At 39.9% G+C, this 17,925-nt stretch overlaps 2 protein-coding genes across 4 annotated transcripts in view; both read right to left on the reverse strand.

Moving 5' to 3' along the window:
* Positions 1-149: 149 nt before the first annotated feature.
* On the reverse strand, positions 150-7,709 carry LOC127351671 (pro-cathepsin H-like). 2 transcript variants are annotated; one of them, XM_051379440.1, is made up of 13 exons: positions 7,586-7,709; positions 6,865-6,896; positions 6,619-6,724; positions 6,393-6,463; positions 6,213-6,287; positions 3,957-3,989; positions 3,020-3,106; positions 2,748-2,803; positions 2,554-2,635; positions 2,393-2,461; positions 2,016-2,122; positions 1,068-1,196; positions 150-969 (listed from the first exon to the last, which is right to left on the reverse strand). In XM_051379440.1, the coding sequence occupies exons 1-13, from the start codon at positions 7,653-7,655 to the stop codon at positions 894-896; spliced, it is 993 nt and encodes a 330-aa protein (XP_051235400.1). In that variant the 5' UTR covers positions 7,656-7,709; the 3' UTR covers positions 150-893. The 2 variants fall into 2 exon arrangements, with proteins under 2 accessions (XP_051235400.1, XP_051235399.1); XM_051379439.1 differs by lacking the exons at positions 3,957-3,989; positions 6,213-6,287.
* Positions 7,710-7,862: 153 nt separating this feature from the next.
* LOC127351658 (ras-specific guanine nucleotide-releasing factor 1-like) overlaps positions 7,863-17,925 on the reverse strand; it is a 30,411-nt gene continuing 20,348 nt past the window's right edge. For both annotated transcript variants that reach the window (XM_051379413.1, XM_051379412.1), the window contains 13 exons: positions 16,597-16,970; positions 15,973-16,089; positions 13,908-14,078; positions 13,320-13,426; positions 13,108-13,220; positions 12,448-12,508; positions 12,200-12,306; positions 12,011-12,095; positions 11,656-11,853; positions 10,920-10,999; positions 10,684-10,801; positions 10,460-10,528; positions 7,863-9,811 (listed from right to left, as the gene is read on the reverse strand). In XM_051379413.1, coding sequence (XP_051235373.1) covers positions 9,719-9,811; positions 10,460-10,528; positions 10,684-10,801; positions 10,920-10,999; positions 11,656-11,853; positions 12,011-12,095; positions 12,200-12,306; positions 12,448-12,508; positions 13,108-13,220; positions 13,320-13,426; positions 13,908-14,078; positions 15,973-16,089; positions 16,597-16,970 — 1,693 coding nt within the window. In that variant the 3' untranslated portion in view covers positions 7,863-9,718. The remainder of the gene's footprint in view (positions 9,812-10,459; positions 10,529-10,683; positions 10,802-10,919; positions 11,000-11,655; positions 11,854-12,010; positions 12,096-12,199; positions 12,307-12,447; positions 12,509-13,107; positions 13,221-13,319; positions 13,427-13,907; positions 14,079-15,972; positions 16,090-16,596; positions 16,971-17,925) is intronic.

Genomic DNA, 17,925 nt, shown 5'->3' on the forward strand with positions numbered 1-17,925 from the left:
GGTAGCCATTAATAACAATATGTTTTATTTCAGACCTCCACTACAGCCATATTATGAAACTGAAGAAACAAAAATCATAAATGAAATCTTCCATCCTTATAAACTATAGTTGCCTCAACAGACAAACAAATGCAAAGAAAACTTGAAAGTTAAGATTGGGGCACACAAAGATTTAATGTTTATAACAAATTGGAACACACTGTATACAAAATACATATGGTAAACCCATTAAGGACAATTCTGCCACTTGTTACCATTATCTTTTTATTCTTTTAAACATGGGGGAAAAATACTTATACAGATGCACCTGATATGTAATCTGACTGAGTCTGATTTGCTTCAATGATCCAGTTTACTGAACAACCAATTGGACATTATGAGACAGACTAAAGGGAAAATCTGAGTTGTCAGAATAAACTTAAATTCTCAAGCAACACAAACCGATTGATAGTACTGTAATAGCTGGCCTGTTTAGCCCACATTCTCCGGCACGTGCACTTCAACATGTTTAGCAAGAGACTTACTAAAGTTCAAGCTCAATGTTCTCTTTAGATGTAATTGTGTATGCATGTGATCCAGTGGGCATGAACCACAGCTAAATGTACAAGAATGTGGTTATTGGGTAACTCTGAACATGTGTGGTTGTGATCATAAGAAACATATTTCCTAGAAAAGTTGGTATAAAATACAGTGTTGAACTTTTACTGATGTTAAATTAGTATGCATGTGTTGGTGGTATTTATTCACAATACAGGATGATATTGTACATATTGTTATTGTATTGAAATCAAACTTCTACATAAAACACTTCAGGGAACATGAAAGCACAAACTTCCCATTACGTTGACTCCACTGATGCTGTCTCTGGATGATATTTTCATGAATTATTTCAGTCAAACTAAAGGTAGAGGGTATGAAGAACATACAGCCAGTCCACACATGTTTTTTCCCCGCTCAATCAAAAAATATCTGGTGGAATAAAAAAAGGAAGGCGTCGATGAGACCTCGAAACTATAACAATTCATCTCTGTGAAATACACACACACACACACACAGACTATATTTACCCATCAATACCCCAGGCTGTGCCCCAAGAGTTCTTCACAATCCAATATGGTGTGTCGTTTTCTTCAGCGCCGTAACCCACAGCCAGGACTGCGTGATTCACCTTGTCTGCCGTGTTCTTACACTGGGTGCTAAACAGACAACACTGACGCTTTTAGATCAAGAGAGTACATGTCTTTTGTAGCGTGAGTGGGCTGCTATCCTTCAATATTACGTTACATCCTGCCTATGCACTGTGTAGCTGTTTCTGTGGATATTTTTAAGACAGTTCAAAACAGAGACAGGAAACAGACAAACACAGTCTGAACAAAATAAACAACAATTAACATCTTAACATTTTTGAAACTGGCTCATCTGTCTCCAGTTCTAAAACATTAAACATGGCTAAAATCTTGTAGTCTTCTCAGTTAATGATAGAGAGGACAAAGAGTTGAGTAAAGTGAGCCATAAGCACTCATAACTATAAGCAACATAACAAATGAGCCATCAAACCGTCACAGTGGCCAACCTATGAATAGCTCTTTATTAGAGATGGACATACAGCATGGTCTTCTTTTCTGGTCTAACACCAATGTTGCAGCCGACAGGTATGCAAAGTGATACCACAGCACTAAATCCCACAATCTTGTGTGGTTAAAAAAGCAACAAGATGTACAAATGCTAAAACTGTCCCCATTCTTGCCATCACTTTAATTAAAGTAAATTAAATAAAAAATCTGGTTGTCTTTTTTGACAGAGGGCCATCAATTAAGCCGTGAACACTTAAGATTTTGATCAGTGCAGATTTCACTGAGTAGCCTTGTTAGTTCCATAATCCTCTTCCAAGACTAAATAACGTCTGTGCTGGTGGATTACTAGACAAAAATTCCACAGGTCATCTGAATATTTCTAACCCCATGTTGTTCGTGAACAATTAAATGTTTGTTGAGAAACTGAGGTCCTCAGCTCACCTGGTGTAAACACCTTCTTTATAGTGCACAAAATCAGCCGATACCTCAAAGGCAAAGGACACAGGGTTAAGCCGGGCCACAGCATCAACCATGGCCTTTTCATCATACTGTGGATGGACAGACATACAGAAATTAAACAGCATAATGTGGTTAGGAGGTCAAATATTAGCAAGCCAGTACATCAGCTTGTAACTGTAAATATTCACATTGTCACATGACTATAAGAAGCTAATTCATTTTATACAGAAATATCAGCTTCTGGTCTCGTCCTTTATTCAGGTAACGCTACAAGAACATTAACTTTATGTGAGTGGTGACCCAGCAGTAATTTCTTTAAGGACACCCAATGTTAACTTCACAACAACTGGTTCACTCACACTTGTTATGTTCATAGTATCCAGGACAAAAGCAGCTGCAAGTGCAGGCTCAAAATGGCAAGAGTCATCCTAAAACAGGAAAGACAAAATTCATACACTGAGAATTTCTTTTACATCAAAATAATTACAGTGAGATTACAGTTATTTCATAAAAGTCATACATGGCCTTTGTAGGGATAGTCCTCCTCTGTCATAAGACCTTTGTTGTATTTGATGTACTCAAATGCCTGACTGGGGAGACCACTGAAAAAAACCATATAGTGTTTGACTGGTTGAAGCCTTATTATACTCAACAAGTATTATCATTATTAATATAACTTGTAATGTCTCAGAGCAACAAATTCATGTTACTTACCCCAAGCATCCATGATTGTTGAAGTCTTTGGCACAGTCTATCAGCTGCTGCTCAGACTGATACAGAAAACAAACTGAATCACACATTAATACACAGTAATGACACTGCACTGCTGTTAATAACACTAGTTCCAATCATGCAAATAACCAGACAGTAAAACAGACATTACTTCTCCTATCCTTGTGAGAAAGTGGATCCCTTCAACTTTCTCAGCCCAGATCTATTAGATGGACAAGCTGAGTGTTACTTAATAACAGTCAGATAGATCTCACCAGAGGTATTAGCTTCCCGGTAGCGATAGCATTCACTGACTCCAAACAGCCAGTGGTAGAGAAGGTCCAGCAGCTGCCACAGTGACCCTGAGGACGCAAACGCAATGAAATTCAAACAGCGGATAATTCAAGTATGTTAAAGGGGCACTTCACTGATGTTACACAAAAAGGTCAATTACTTGTAAAAAACAGTTGTATAACGTAGTCTTTGTCTCTTTCACAGGACTTTGTAATACCACAGAAAAAGACCCTGGGGATGCCATTAGGTTCAAGGCTACAATTTATAAAAGAAGAAAATGTGACAAATGAAGTGCATGCAGATATAAAAACATGGGCAATTATAGTGATATTTGTTGCACGATGGGAAATGTAGGATATTTATTTTGTTCTGTCTCCCCAACTGTATAATAGTAGTACTAAATTGCGCAGTAAAGGAGTATTCCTTTAAAATGACAGAATGTACTGTAACAAGAAGTGACAACATCGGCTGTTGTTTTTCAGACCCTACCAGTCGAGGCAGATGGCTGCTCAACCAGAGCTGCAGTCTGCTTGAGTTTCTGCCTCTTAAAAATAAATTTTTTTCTTGCCACAAAAAAATTGAAACAGGAAACAGAAGTGTTCATTTCCTGCATAATACAGCAATTACTGTAACTGTGGCTTACCTACATGTCACACAAATAATAATATTAAGTAATTCATTTACATTAGAGTCTTTGTGAATAAATCCTGCAATACTCAGTACCCTCTGAGTTTATATTGATAACTCTATTTGACCTACATAAGCACACCAGACCATCAGTGGAAAGATTGGATATTTCTATATAGTTATTCTTAATGCCTGCCACGGGGTCGGAGACGGTGGAAATTCTTGTCATTCTGATTCTCCCTCTATATTGCGGTTGTACTTTTTGGGCTGTTCAGCACCGTACTAGGATACCTGGTTCTTCACGGCAGTCACAAAGTTTTTTTGCTGTTAAGTTGTCGGGTCTTTTCTTTTAAAGATACAGCGCGAGTTTTTTTTTTTTTTTTCTGGGGGGAGCGGGGATGTAATGTTTTATTTTGAGCAGGTAAAAAGTGTCCCCTGTCCTCAATGTGCAGCACATTTCGGTCACAACCCGGTTGCAGAGGGGGTATTTTCTCACGGGGAGATGCACTGCAGCAGATAACCTGTAGCCCGGGATAGTCGCTCCTGTGGCGGAGACAGGCCGCCACCAGTTGGCTGACTCTGTCACCGGGCTTTCAGAGATCATTGATAGGCCACAGGTATCCTCCACTGCTCTAATGAGGGCAGCACTTCTCACACTGAACTGTCAGGGGGATGTGAAGGTTCCTGCGTGGCTGTCTGGGTTTGCATCTTATTTTTTCGGTCTGCTTCAGTGCTGTTTTATGGATTTAAATGCAAAGCCTGAATGAGTAATAACAACTGATGACCCCTTGCATACCTGCCATGCAGTGTCTAATCATGTAAATGTGGATGGTGCACTGCATGCAAGCTAGGCAGCTGCACACTGTGCATACCAGTTGGCTGCCCGGGGCCTATAGATGTGCTCTGATGCAGTTAGGCGTCAGTGCACTTCAGTGGCTGGCAGTAATTAAAAAGACATCCTCCCCTTGTGGTGTATGGGTCATCTGATTGATGGTCAGTTGAATGGTAAACGTTCAAATGACTCAGCATCGTTTGCCAAGGTATCGCTGCCATGTACATCCTGCTGTTTGCATTTTTGGAAGTGACCCATTTGCGCTGTCAAATGTGAGCAGACATGCATCCTGAAATGACACCTAACTGTCTTAATCATCTCAGTGCCCAAGGGAGAGCAGGGCGTCAACCATCTCCATCCACCCTCTCCTCGTGTTAGAGCTGTCGTTTTTCAGGAGAGTCTCTTTCATTGCAGCTCTTTGAGCAGTCCTTTTTGGCCTTCCTTTCCTGCCTTTATGAGTGTTGGTCAAGTGATGCTGGTCTAGTATAGTCTAGAGTCCACCTCCACCTTTGGCTTCTACAGTGTGCATTTATTGCCTCCTGCTGTGCTTTTCTCCCTGATTTGTCCAGCATTGCTGGTGGATGACCAGTCATGGCTAAATGGTTGATTTGATTGCTTGGGGTCCCTGAATGCAGTTTTGAGCTACTTTGACTTACACTGTTTGATGATAACATCTCCAGTCTGTTTTTGCTTGAAGGCAACTCGCCAAATATTCATTTGCGTTGCAAACCTGCAGTCTCTCAGCTTGCTGCTATATTTGTTGTCTTCTGTGTTAACCTTGTGTTAATAGCCTGTCTAATCTGCTCTACCTTGTGATTTTCATGTTTCCTGCTCAGTGATGAATAAAACGGGCATTGTTCTTGTTTGCAGTGTTGAAAGATTGCTTGATGATGATAGAATAGTATTTGGTATTATGTATGATGATTCCCTAACTTGATTTTATAATGGTGTACCGAAAAATTGTCAAGATCAACAAAAGGCTTTGGCAAGTTCTCAACAATTCAGGCTCATACTTTATCTGCAGAATTAATGCCTCCAACTTTAACTGTGCAGTTTTTTTTATTTCTTGGCTAGCTCGACTTGTACGGTGATGAATGAATTTCCCCACGTTTGGATCAATAATGTGTTATTACACTGGTGCTGCTTCTGCTACTACACAATCTGTATGCTACTCCAGGGATCCTCAGCGGCTGGGTGACTGAGTTGAATGATGTCCAGCAGGGCCAAACAGACAGAACATCAGGACATCCACAATGTTCCTAAAAAATAACTGTACCAATCATCTTACCAGACGCTGGAAATAAGACACATCTCTTGTAGATGAAGATAAATGAAAATTAGCTGTTCTCTTTTTTTTCTCCCTCCTTTCTTTATCAGGATGTGGGAATATAGCTGTGGTAAAAGGTTTAGAATAGCTGATGATGGTGTCAGCACATTGCAGCGCTCGGCTGTGCTGCAGGCAGGGTTTTAAAAAAAGAGGCTGATGTTTCTCGAAGCACAAAGGCCTAATGTGTAGGGCCTGGTGGTTGCAGCCATGCTGAACGACCTCCAGAGTTTAATGCCAGTCTGTTTGTATGCGCTGTATTAGTGTAATGTGTAGGCCTATTAGAACACTACAATGCTCAGGCCTATTGCGGAAAAAAAAGGCCTGCAACATTGATTCGTTCATAAATAACACCAAAATGTAGCTTTGTGTTGTTAAGTGGGATAGTAGCTTTCATCCTCCAGTCTACAAACTCGGGGTAAGGACCAGTCCTGCTGACATGACCCCCTTTAGTGGCTGAGCAGTTCTACAAGAGACCAGAAACATGAGAATGTATTGGAAATAAAATAAAAAACACCCACATAAAAGCACCAGCTGCATAAAATGTGTCGTATTATAAGATGTATCATACCTGCGGCTCTGTCAAAAGAAATAATTTCCTGAATTCCTCAAATGTCATGTCTGAGAACTGATTCAGGCCCACTAGATTTGAAAATGAAAAGGTTTGTGAGAACTTGCCTTTCATAACCTCATAAAAATAAATAGTTTTACAATTTTCAAAATGAGCTGACAGTGCACCCTCTGCAGTAATAATCTATATATTACACAATATGAGACAGTGCAGAACTGTACTGTACTTGTGAAAGTGTGGTTCCCAGCATTATGTCGATCAATTGTCTTCTTATTCTCAGTGAACACGTGGAACCGTCGGTAATACTCCTCAGTGTCATACACTTTATTGTGCTGCATTTCAAAAAGAGAAATGAAACAGCAAATACAAAGGGAAGCATTTAGGTTTAAAAAGCTTGTTATTGAAACATTAAAAATAAAAAAATGGGACTGCAAGGTATACATTTTCACTAACTCTGACATTGTGTACATACCTCTGACATCCACTGTTTGAATCGATATTCCTCTGATAGAACAAAAAGAAGCCTGCAGTTAATAAAGCAGCCTGACAATGGACATGTCTGATTCTCATATTTAGTCCCAGAGCCTTTATGATCCCTCATGTCACCAAGTACATTTACTCAAGTACTCCACTGCATTCATCTGACAGCTGTAGTTACTAATAACTTTATAGATTTTACATACACCATATTTGATGAGTTTATAAAATACAATGCATAGTTATAGACAGTACCAAGTGCAACAGTAAAATGGTAATTACACATTAATGCATCAGTAATTATAACTTTACAATATGATAGCTACATAACAGTATAATAATAACAGGGGTCAATTTCTGTATTATGAGTGCTTTTACTTTTTAGACTTCAATTTTGCTAATACCTACTTTTACTTGAACACGTGACATTTTTACTACAGGATAGTTTACTTGTACAGCAGTGTTTTTGTATATTATATAATTTTGTATTATAGTATTGCTACTCTTATTTCAGTCAAGGAGTAAAATACGTCCTCCACCACTGCTCATGGTCTTATAGCATTGATTCATACTCTGGTTACGGTGTTAACACCTGTTGTTGAACCGTTTGTCTCAGCGACATGTTCCTGGAAGGAGACAGCGACCTACTGTACATGCTGCAGTTAGAGATGAACTGAATAGAATAAAACCGTGAAACTCCACGAGTGTTTACTTACCTTCGAGTAAAACCGATAAGTGAACGCAAGTAAAAACTGTGGTGAATAACCAAACCACAGTGAGCGCCATACTTTCCCCGCAGACTCCAACAAGCTGTGAGAGGTCACATGACTCGGCTCTCACATGAACACTCGACACTCGACACCCACCCTCCCCTACTATTGTGTGTTCCCCCCCCACACACACTTTGATCTTCCCCAGCACAGCTACAGCCACAGAGCTCATGGGCTAATACAGCTTGGTCAGTGGAAAAATGTAAAACAAAACGTGGCAGCCTAAGAGACAATTCTCCCCCTGAGAAAGAATAGATTTATTAACAAGAGGTAATCAGGAAAGAATACACTTTTATACAAAACTGGAAATACTACTCAAGCTGTTGAAATAGACTGAAAGATAATTCTCATACCACTGGGTATTGCTCACTGCAAACATCTGATGTGCCTGTTAGAGGGTAAAGATTCATGTGCAAGGGTGGGGTTTAAATACAGTACACATACTGTTCTAGATATAGATTTGATTTGAACACGTGAAAGTGGTACATGCCTGCCACTTAAGCTTTAGGTGTTTGTCTATACAAAGCCTGTAAAAAATACCTATAAATATTCCAAGAATAAGCACAAAATTACTACTGTATAGTTCCTGCTAACACATTGGAATAGACAGGATACAGAATGTGTTACACTTATAAGTTGTTTTCAACATTTGTTTTAAAGTATCATACACAGAAAAGTTATTACAGAGTTGAACGATCATAAGGATAACACATTTCGAGGGATATGTTTTTAACACATTGCACGTTAGGAAATGCATCAGACTGCCTGTACACGATAATGTACACAGCAAATATTTCTGCTTCATTGGCAAATCGTAGAACAAAATAGTTTACATACGTTTGTGTATATAATCCATTTCATGATTAAGGCAAAACCATAATGCACTGGCCAAAGAGGATTAACCATAAAAACTATGCTCTTAGTGTCTGAGTGTAGAAGCTGGGAATTTAACTTCCATAAGTGGCTCAATATTGGTTACATCTGCTACATACACTGCCCGGTGCTTATACTGTATATACATCATGTTGCCCACCAGGGGAGTAAAGTGATAATAAGCAAAGCATAAAAACCCATCTCTCCAAACTGAAAACATGTTGTCCCAGCTCAATCAGAAATAGGTAATCTTGTACTCCAACTTATTCCAAATCTCTAATCTTTGTCATTCAGTGGCTACATAAAACATCTGAGAACATGATTCAACTTCAGCCATCACGGCAGTCCCACTTTTCATGACCGTCATTTCTAAAAGTTTTAAAATGTTTCATAATCTTAAAGTTTGAATCCTCAAGATCTTCATGAAATGAAACAAACTTTTTGATACTAGTTATGGTCAGCTTTTTTTCTGCAATAGCCATTCAATGCATTTACATTCAGTAATTAGTAGGTTTCAGTGTTAGTGCTGGAGTCTGCCATTCCCACGCTGTATTCAAATCAAGCAGGACTCTTAAGGATTACAACTTTAAATGAATGATCATGCAGCTAGTGGATTAGCAGATATCTGTATTAACTTTAAAGATCTACACTTGAGGACAAACAGGTTGAAATAATGGCTGCTGTACTAATCACGCAGAGTGTTTGTATGGAGACTAGTTTAAAGGCAACTGCATGTGCAGTTCTCTCTCTTTTTGACATCTGAGCAGAAAAGTGGGAGTTGATCATCATGTGTTAAAGGTGACCACCATCTCTCATGAGTGAGAGCCTTTTTATTCTGCACATTCCCATTAGGATATGACTAAATATCATGTCTGTATACTCTTTCATCTGTTTATTCTGTGGTTGAAAATAACTTTATCATAAAATGGTATTTAAGACGATAAATAACATATAAATACTCTGTAACTATATAAATTAAACCTCTCTGGGCTTCTACTCAGTCTCTAATAACGATTATACACAAAGAGTCCATTGGGGAACACATACTAGAAGGGCACAGCCTACTGTGTCTAATACAAATAATAGTATATGTACATTATGATATATTGTTCCTGTACACTCCATATGAGGGTTATGAGAGAGAGAGAGAGAGAGAGAGAGAGAGAGAGAGAGAGAGAGAGAGAGAGAGAGAGAGAGAGATCCTCTTCATGATGAAGTTTTGGGCTCGATTCTCAGAGACGCTTCATACAGGCTCTCCTCATCCAGCGCTGAACTGCTGTCCAGCAAGTACTTTGCAACCTAAAGCAATAATGAATTGAATAATTTTTTGTTTAGTTTTTTCGGACTCAACATTTAGAATAGAAGTTGAATGACAGTAGAAATATATAAAACATTTCTTCCATGATGATGAACTGTTCTATCGGCCACTTTGGCTGGAAACCTTTATTCACTGTTTATTTTTTTTTTATTTTATGTTTAAGTTATGTTTGAATATAATGAGTTAATTTATTATTTATTTATTTATTTCAAATGTGACAACCCAAAAAAGTTCCACTGACCAAACTTACGATTATACTGTTTATCATGGGTAATCACTGACTAGTAATCATAGATACCCATTATTCCCATTAGCCTGTGGCTAGTACATTTTAATCATACTTGCTACTTGCAGCCATTTATATTAGTCATATATTCAGAAATATAGAAATATATAAAATTAATTTGCTGAATTTTACAATTTAAATCTGAAAAGACTCATTGGCCAATATTATGTTCTGTTAAGGGAAACTCTTTTACTAAACAATACAGATTTATATCATTTGAAAAAAAAAATATTGCAGAACTAATCAAACAATACCTCTAAATAAGTAACCAAAGTCGGCAGCTCCTTAAAAAATGATACAATATTGGAATAAAATATAAAGTACAGATAAAAAACAATCTCACCTTTGGTTGATAATCAATCTTGTAAGCTGTTTGCTGAAACTGCCGTATCTCTCTGATAATGTGAGATATCTAAAGACAAATGTAGTGAAAATTATAAAAATGTCAACCTTGCAGGGATGTACTGTCCACAATACTTAATGCACAAATTGCTGAGAAGAAATAGTACAAGAAATAATATTAGGAGCATGTTATTGTATATACTTCAGCACACAGGTGTTCTTTACCATTCTCATCTTGGAGAAGTTGACCAGGTTGTCCTCAGTGTAGTTGGGTGTTCCCTCCTCGATGAAGGCAAGGTCAGTCAGGTACATGCCCAGGTAGGGAACACAGGGAGGGTCACAGCTGAGGACGAAGGCAGGTCAGATATAGATATATAGTACACAAAGATGAAGGAGAATATATAAAACTCCTCCAGCACAATGTGTGAGGACAGGAGGCTGAAGAAGCATTAGGTACTTACTTCTTCAGAGCTTCTCTCAGGTTTTTGAATCGTCCCTCCGATGACACCAGCTTCTGTAACTTGTCAATCACAGTCTTTGTCTGGCAAATGGATCAAAGTAAAACTGTTACCAGCCAGCAGCCAGAAACGTTATTCAAAACCAGCTTTATCGGCCTCTCTTAGAGCACGTAGTCTTCCTTTCGTTCTGTGTAACTTACAAAATGTTCTGTTTCATTTTTGTCAGCTAAATATGAAGCTAGAGCCAGGACACAATTAGTTTAGCTTAGCATAAAGACTGGAAACAGGGGGAAAGAGCCTGAATTCGCCATTATCTCTAATGCGCACTGATTAACAAGTTATATCTTATTTGCTCAACATGTACAACAATCAAAGTATAAAAATGATAACTTGTGGTTTCACAGGGAGTAACATGCTGGTACTATTTCTTGGCCGGGAGCAGTGACTTTCTAGAGTCTCTGCTGGTTTCTTGGCAACCTCACAGTAACAACAAAACACCAGGAAGTCGCTATAGCCTTATATTTAGTGTACAAAACATGAAAGGTGTACTAATCCTCTCATCTAATACTTGGCCAGAGAGAAAAATAAACATATTCCGCAAAATGGCAAACTATTCCTTCAGGTGATGTTAAGGTGCCTGGGACAACTGAACATTAGTGATTACTTGAACCATTAAGCTAAAACCTGGAGATCCTCAACCCTTTTGGTTAACTTCACTGCTGGAAGAAATGACTGATACCTGCTTGGAGACTTTGAGCCAGGTCTTCTTGAGGCGGAAGATGGAACTGCGGTTGAGAGAGGAAGTGATCTCCAGCATGGCGTTGTAGTTGTGGAGGCAGCGGCAGATGTCAGCCACTGCCACCCATTTCTCGATCACCGCCACTCGCATGTTGACATCGTCCCACTGCAGGATCTCTGTGGCAATCCTGTTGCTGATCTGACAAAATAAGAGAACAATAGATAATTATCTATCTATCTATCTATCTATCTATCTATCTATCTATCTATCTATCTATCTATCTATCTATCTATCTATCTATCTATCTATCATACACATTTATCTTTATATTTACAATACCAGAGTAAACACATACATCGTTGAAATGCTTGGTTGTTTTCATAATGTACGGAGTTCTCTCGTTCTTGTCGTTCTTCATCCAGCCTTGACCAAAGAACTCCCTGGAGAAAAAAATATGTTTTTTCAAATAATCAGCCATGAAAAACATACCAACATTCAGTGCCAGTGTTTGTGTGTTTGCACACATGTATGCCTGTGTACTCACTCGTATGGGATGACCTTGAAGACCAGGTGGTCCAGCAGTGTGAGTTGCTCAGCTATCTCGAGGGCAGAGTGGCTCTCAAAAGGCTCAGTCTTACAGTCCTCCATGGCCTGACAAACACACAAACACGCACACACAAAGTGAAAAGAATTTTCACAACTAAGGCACAAATCATTTTTACAGGCCACTCAGTAATCTTAAGAAGTAAGAGGTTTTTTGTACTTAAAAGGCTTTTGTAATCTTCCTCTCACCATCTGTGTGATCTCCTCCAGAGTGACCTGGTTGTCTCCAGGGTCCTCCTGAGTGAGAGTCCTACATGCAAAAAGAGAAAAGTGCCATAATTTGACAGTTTTGTCCACAATAACTATGACCTTAATAGACATAAATGGATTTCACTTGTCCAAAAGTGCCCAACTTGACCCAGTACACTGGGTGTTCATTTCTCTTTTTGTTAAGTTTAGGTTACAGGCACTTTTGGCTTCAGCTCCACAGGCTGAAAATGCAGCAATACTGCATGCTGACAGCTTAGTTAGATCACACACCGTGCTGAGATTTCCACTCAAGTTTTGCTATGTTGTACCAATGCAAAAACCTGTTTTGTCCTCACCAGAGGAACAAAAGATACTTCAGAATTCAGAAGTGCTGCTCGGAAAAAACGTGAAATGTTTCTTCTATTTGTACCACGGCCAGTATCCAAGTTCATTTCGTGTCTACCAGGGCTATGATTTATGCCAGGACCTGGGTCCATGTACTGCATTTCCAGTTCCTGTTTTTATTACCATGATTGATTGTTGGCATCAGAAATACTCATACAGAAATACTTGCAGAAACTTTTCTCTACAGGGTGCAGACAAACAGGCGTGTCATATATGACTGTATGAGCAATCAAGTGATGATAACAGAAAACCAACCTGATAATGTTGGCAGCTGCCTTTCTTTCCTGTGTCAGGAGCTCTGGGTCATGCATCACCTCCTCCAGGAAGCCAATTACCCGCATCTTCAGCTCTGTGTTCAGCTCAAAGTCCTGAAGAACAACAGAGTCATTACAGAAGTGTTGTTTTTCTTCTGCAAAGCTATAGAAAGGTAGAAAGAATAGAGATAGTAGGGGAAAGGTGAACTGTACCTGCGAGTGTTTGGAGACCCAGTGACGCAGCACATTCAGGACTCTGTTTGTGGCAGCTCTTCTGATAACAAACTCTTTGTCCCCATTCCTCTGGTCTGTAGGAAAACCTGGAACCAGGTTTAACAAAGTTACAGTCAATCAGCTATATGATATAACACTATTACCTTTACCCGCATACTCATTGTTTCCTTTATGTTTTGTTATCTTGCTTCTTCGTACAGGAACATCTGTTTATTTATTTATAAAAATGAAAGTTAATATCACTGACACAAATACTTAAATGATGGCATACAATGAACAAAGGACTTCACATTTGTAATTTGTCTGGGGCCCCCTGGTGGTCATGAGGCACTACATTGCTTATGCTTTGGACCAATGATGATTTTACCTGATTTACTGTATGTCCAGACATTAACTGTTTTTACAGAGATATCTGTTATTGAATCAATACTTGGATTTACACTAGATAACTTTCAATTCTGTAATATCTAAATGAGAGGAACAATAGCAGACAAAGGACATTTGAAGATAGTCCTCAATAAGTTTCTCTATTGGTCACTAGAAGTAGGGTCCTTTCATGTGACTGACCTGTGCTGGCAAGCGACATACGACGATACTTCTCCTTGGTAGGAGTGCCTTCATTTGCACCAGCAGTGGCGATGGCAAAGGCCGAGGCGGCAGAAAGGGCACTGCGGTTATTGTCCAGCTCCCGGCAAGATGACACCACCATGCCATTGTTGAAGGAAAACAGGGAAAACTCTGTAGGGAAGGAAACAAAACATAGATTCTTAAATTCTTAATTTACTCTTCATTATGGCTATTAAAAGGTTAAAGGATACTTACACTAAACATTTCATATTTTCAAACACCAATATTACGACACTTTCAGTCTACATTTCTAATAAGGCTATAAGGGATATTGCCAGTGGCTCATCCATTCTGTGAAGTGCTGTGGATAGACTATATGTGTATAATCAAACAAAGTTGATGACCAGTGGAGGGCAACAGAGAGCTAAAACAGACCCAGCACAGTGTGTCCTGCAGCTCGTGCAGTGACGGTGTACACTCCACTGTGTCTGCCTCCCTCCTTCACTCCCTCCCTTCCTCCCTGCCTTCCTCCGTTCAGCCGGGGGCGGTATAGAAGAACATGCACATCGTTGCTAAGGTACAAGGTTTCCTTCCACCTACTCACACAAGGCACTGGCTTCCCTTGTATCCAGCACCGTGGGAAGAGAACACACTGGGGATGAATTGTGCCTGACTACCTACGGGGTGGATGCTCCCTCTCTGTGCTGTACGGGGAGGGCCAGGAGGCTGTGGGTGGTTTTTATCAAGACCTTATTTGGCTGTAGTTACGCTTGTCATTTTCTGAAAAAAAGTTTGCTATACAGTCTACTGTAGCAGGGTTTATTTAGCTCATTGAATTGCTCTTCTCATCTCAACCTCTCTGACTTCTCTCACGCACAATCTGATGCTGCTGGATGGAAAAAATGATCTAAAATCACACTGACACTTTGATATCATTCATTTCCACTGAAAACATGATTTGCTCCTAAAATGTACCCTATTCTACAACGCTGAGACAGCTGCCAGTTTCCCCTGCTTTGTACACGTCTTTTTTCTCAGTACTTGAAATGTTCACTCTGTGTGACTCAGAGTAATGTGCAAAGTTGAATGTTTCATGTGTATTAAAACAAAAGTTCAACATTTTGTGAAGCATGCTTATTCCCTGTCTTGCCGAGAAATAGGTAAGACAAAAAAGTCACGGCACCCAGTGAAGAAAGAGTCCAGCACATAACCCTGTATAAAACCACAATGTATTAATACTTTGTTTTGTACAAATCAAACAAATGAGATATAACTTAATTAGCAAGATTTAGTGATACTGGTACTGGATTTTGTTACCTTTGGACAAAGCCAGGCTTTTCCCCCCTGTTTTTAGTCTTTATGCCAAGCTCAATGGCAGGAGACAGAAGCTTTTTATTTACAAGTGTTGAGAGATTTACATGAGAGTAGCATCACTCACAAAATTTGTATCCAAAAATGTTAAACTATTGCTTTAAGTTTGATACTTCGGTGTAGCCACTGCTGACAGTCAGGTAATATATGTCCTGACCTGTAATCTGAAGGCCAACTGGTGTTAATTCTGTTACAGGTCTTTTCATTGGCGTTCCACTGGACAATTGCTCTTTTTAAATTTCAGTTTCATTTCAGTATAACTGCTCATTTCATCTTATCTGGTTTTCTGACAAGTTAAGTCATGTAATCTGCCAGTTGGAATGATTCATTCAAGTCCTCACAGAGGGTGTAACACAAGAAAAGCAGGCCTGTTAAATGTGCTTCATGTTACCAATGGTTTTTGTTATTGACATGATCTATTATTATTGATTTTATTTGGTTATATTCTTATCCGCCAAGACACTCCGCTGGCAAGTACTGTATATCACTAGCATCAAGCACTAAGCTACTGTAGCCAGCTCTGACATTCTTGCCAAGTTACTAAACATTCTTGCCAACTCATTTATTTTTTTAACTGGTGGGTTGGGATTCAAAAAAGTTGATCAAGACATTCTTAAAGGGTTTTAGTTAAAGAACAGCTTACACAGGTTAACAATGGGTCCCAACAGTGACGGAGAGACAGAGCATACTGTACCAGAGTTTTTTGACTTGACGTTCTTGGGTGTTGATGGTGACTTGGGAGGAGACATTTCTGCTTCTGTTTCGTCACTCTGACTTGGGTCCTCGTCACATTCCTCTCTCACCGACAGATCTGGACAGGAAAAAAGTGTTTCACAATCACACAAAAAGACAGAGAATAAGAAGTAGAAACAAGAAGAAATGTGTGGACATAACTGTCTGGTTGGGCTTGGGGGAAGCTGGCCAAAGATGCTGAAGCAGAGAAGACAGCAAAAGCTCTACACAAAAATGAAGTAAACTCGAGGGCCCATAAAGTCGTAAATAAGTGCAAAGTTTCAAATCTTTATTTATGGTTGATAATCCTCAGCTTTATCAAAAAAATAAAAATAGTCTTTTAAATTAAAACTAAATGGATGGTCACTTGGATGTACTACTGATCAATATCAACAGATACTGTTTAAATGAGCTGATTATTTTTCCTTTACATGCAAAATATACTGGACAACCTTAATGGGACAGGCAGTGCAATTTGATAGTATGAGCAGAGGATGCATACAAGATATGAGCAGTGGAAAATACTTCCACAGTACACGTGAGCCTCATTAAAACTGAGCAAAATCCCTCGAACAGTGAGTCTGACCTTGCTTGTTGAGGACAGACTCCTCAGTCTTGCCTTCAGCTTTGGTCTCTCCATCGTCTGAGATTTTGCTGGCCATGGTGCTGGACACATAGAGCTTGTTGATGTCGAGGGTGGTCTTACTGAAGGGCGACATGGTGGAGTGCATGCTTGCATAGCCATTGGGAGAACAGCTGAGTGCAGCCAGGTCCAGGGCTTTGCCCCCCGTGATGATGGGGATGTTGAGCGAAAGCTTGCGACGGCGATTGGGCGAGGACGTCTTGGTGATGGAGAGAGGAGGAGGGGAGGAGAACTTGCGGCTGGCACGTGGCGACATAGGTGGGTCGCCGTAGAGGAGTTTGTTGTTCTGACTGCTGGCAAAAAAAAGCTCCAAAGAACTACAAGAAAGAATAGAATGAAAGCGAAGAGAAAAGGGAGAGAGACAAAAGGATGAACATTAAGAAGAGCATCTCTCACTACTAATAAATATCACTTTTCTGATTTTGGGTAATTAGTCCCAGTGACCTGAATAGGAGATAGTAGAAAGGGGAGAAATAGTGATAATGGGGCTGCATGGTGCACTTGGTGTCCGTACATAGAAGCAGAGAGGGAAGACATTAACCACAGGGCTCTTTGGGAGCTCCTGCCTCTTTTATTTAAGCTACATTGTTTAAGACAGCATCCTCCTTGCACTGAGAGCCACCCCCTCTGAAGGCCTATAAATAGCATGTCAAGTGACAGTGTGGGAGGCACGGGTGCTGCCAACAGCAACCAGCCCTGGGGAGGCCCACAGAGACATGGGGAGAGAGAAACACAGAGAAAGGGGGAGCCAGATAGAGACAGAGAGAGAAAGTGAGAGAAAGAGACAGAGGTGCAGTGCAAAAAAAAAAAGCAGGGGCAAAAACAGTGAGGCTGAGAGGGAGGGGGCGAGAGAGGAGCAACATAGTGGATATGGATTCCACCACAGCGAAGGCTGCTGGCTGGGAGTGGGCGAATGGGAAGCCTCAAGCCCTGTATGGTGTGAGATGCAGCCATGTTGTGTCTCCTCGCCTAAATTTGCAAAAACTGTAAAAGAATGAAATGAGATGAGAGAAAGATGAGAGGAACAAAGATGGGAATGGGGGAAGGAAGGGGGAGGCTGGAAGGGGAAGAGGAAAAGGAAAAGTAGAGAAGGGGGAGTCAAAAAGAAAATGAGAAACAAAAAGCAAAGCAAAAAGCAAAGTAGAGAGTCAAAAGAGGACACAAATGAAGCAGGAAAGAGGAAAGACGGGAGGAGATAATTAAGTAGGAAAAGAGAGAGGAGTAACACAAAAAGAAGGGAGGAGAGGAGAGGAGAGCAGGGTCTGGGTGCAA

The sequence above is a fragment of the Dicentrarchus labrax genome, unplaced genomic scaffold (assembly GCF_905237075.1).
Source record: "Dicentrarchus labrax unplaced genomic scaffold, dlabrax2021, whole genome shotgun sequence".
NCBI lineage: Eukaryota > Metazoa > Chordata > Actinopteri > Moronidae > Dicentrarchus > Dicentrarchus labrax.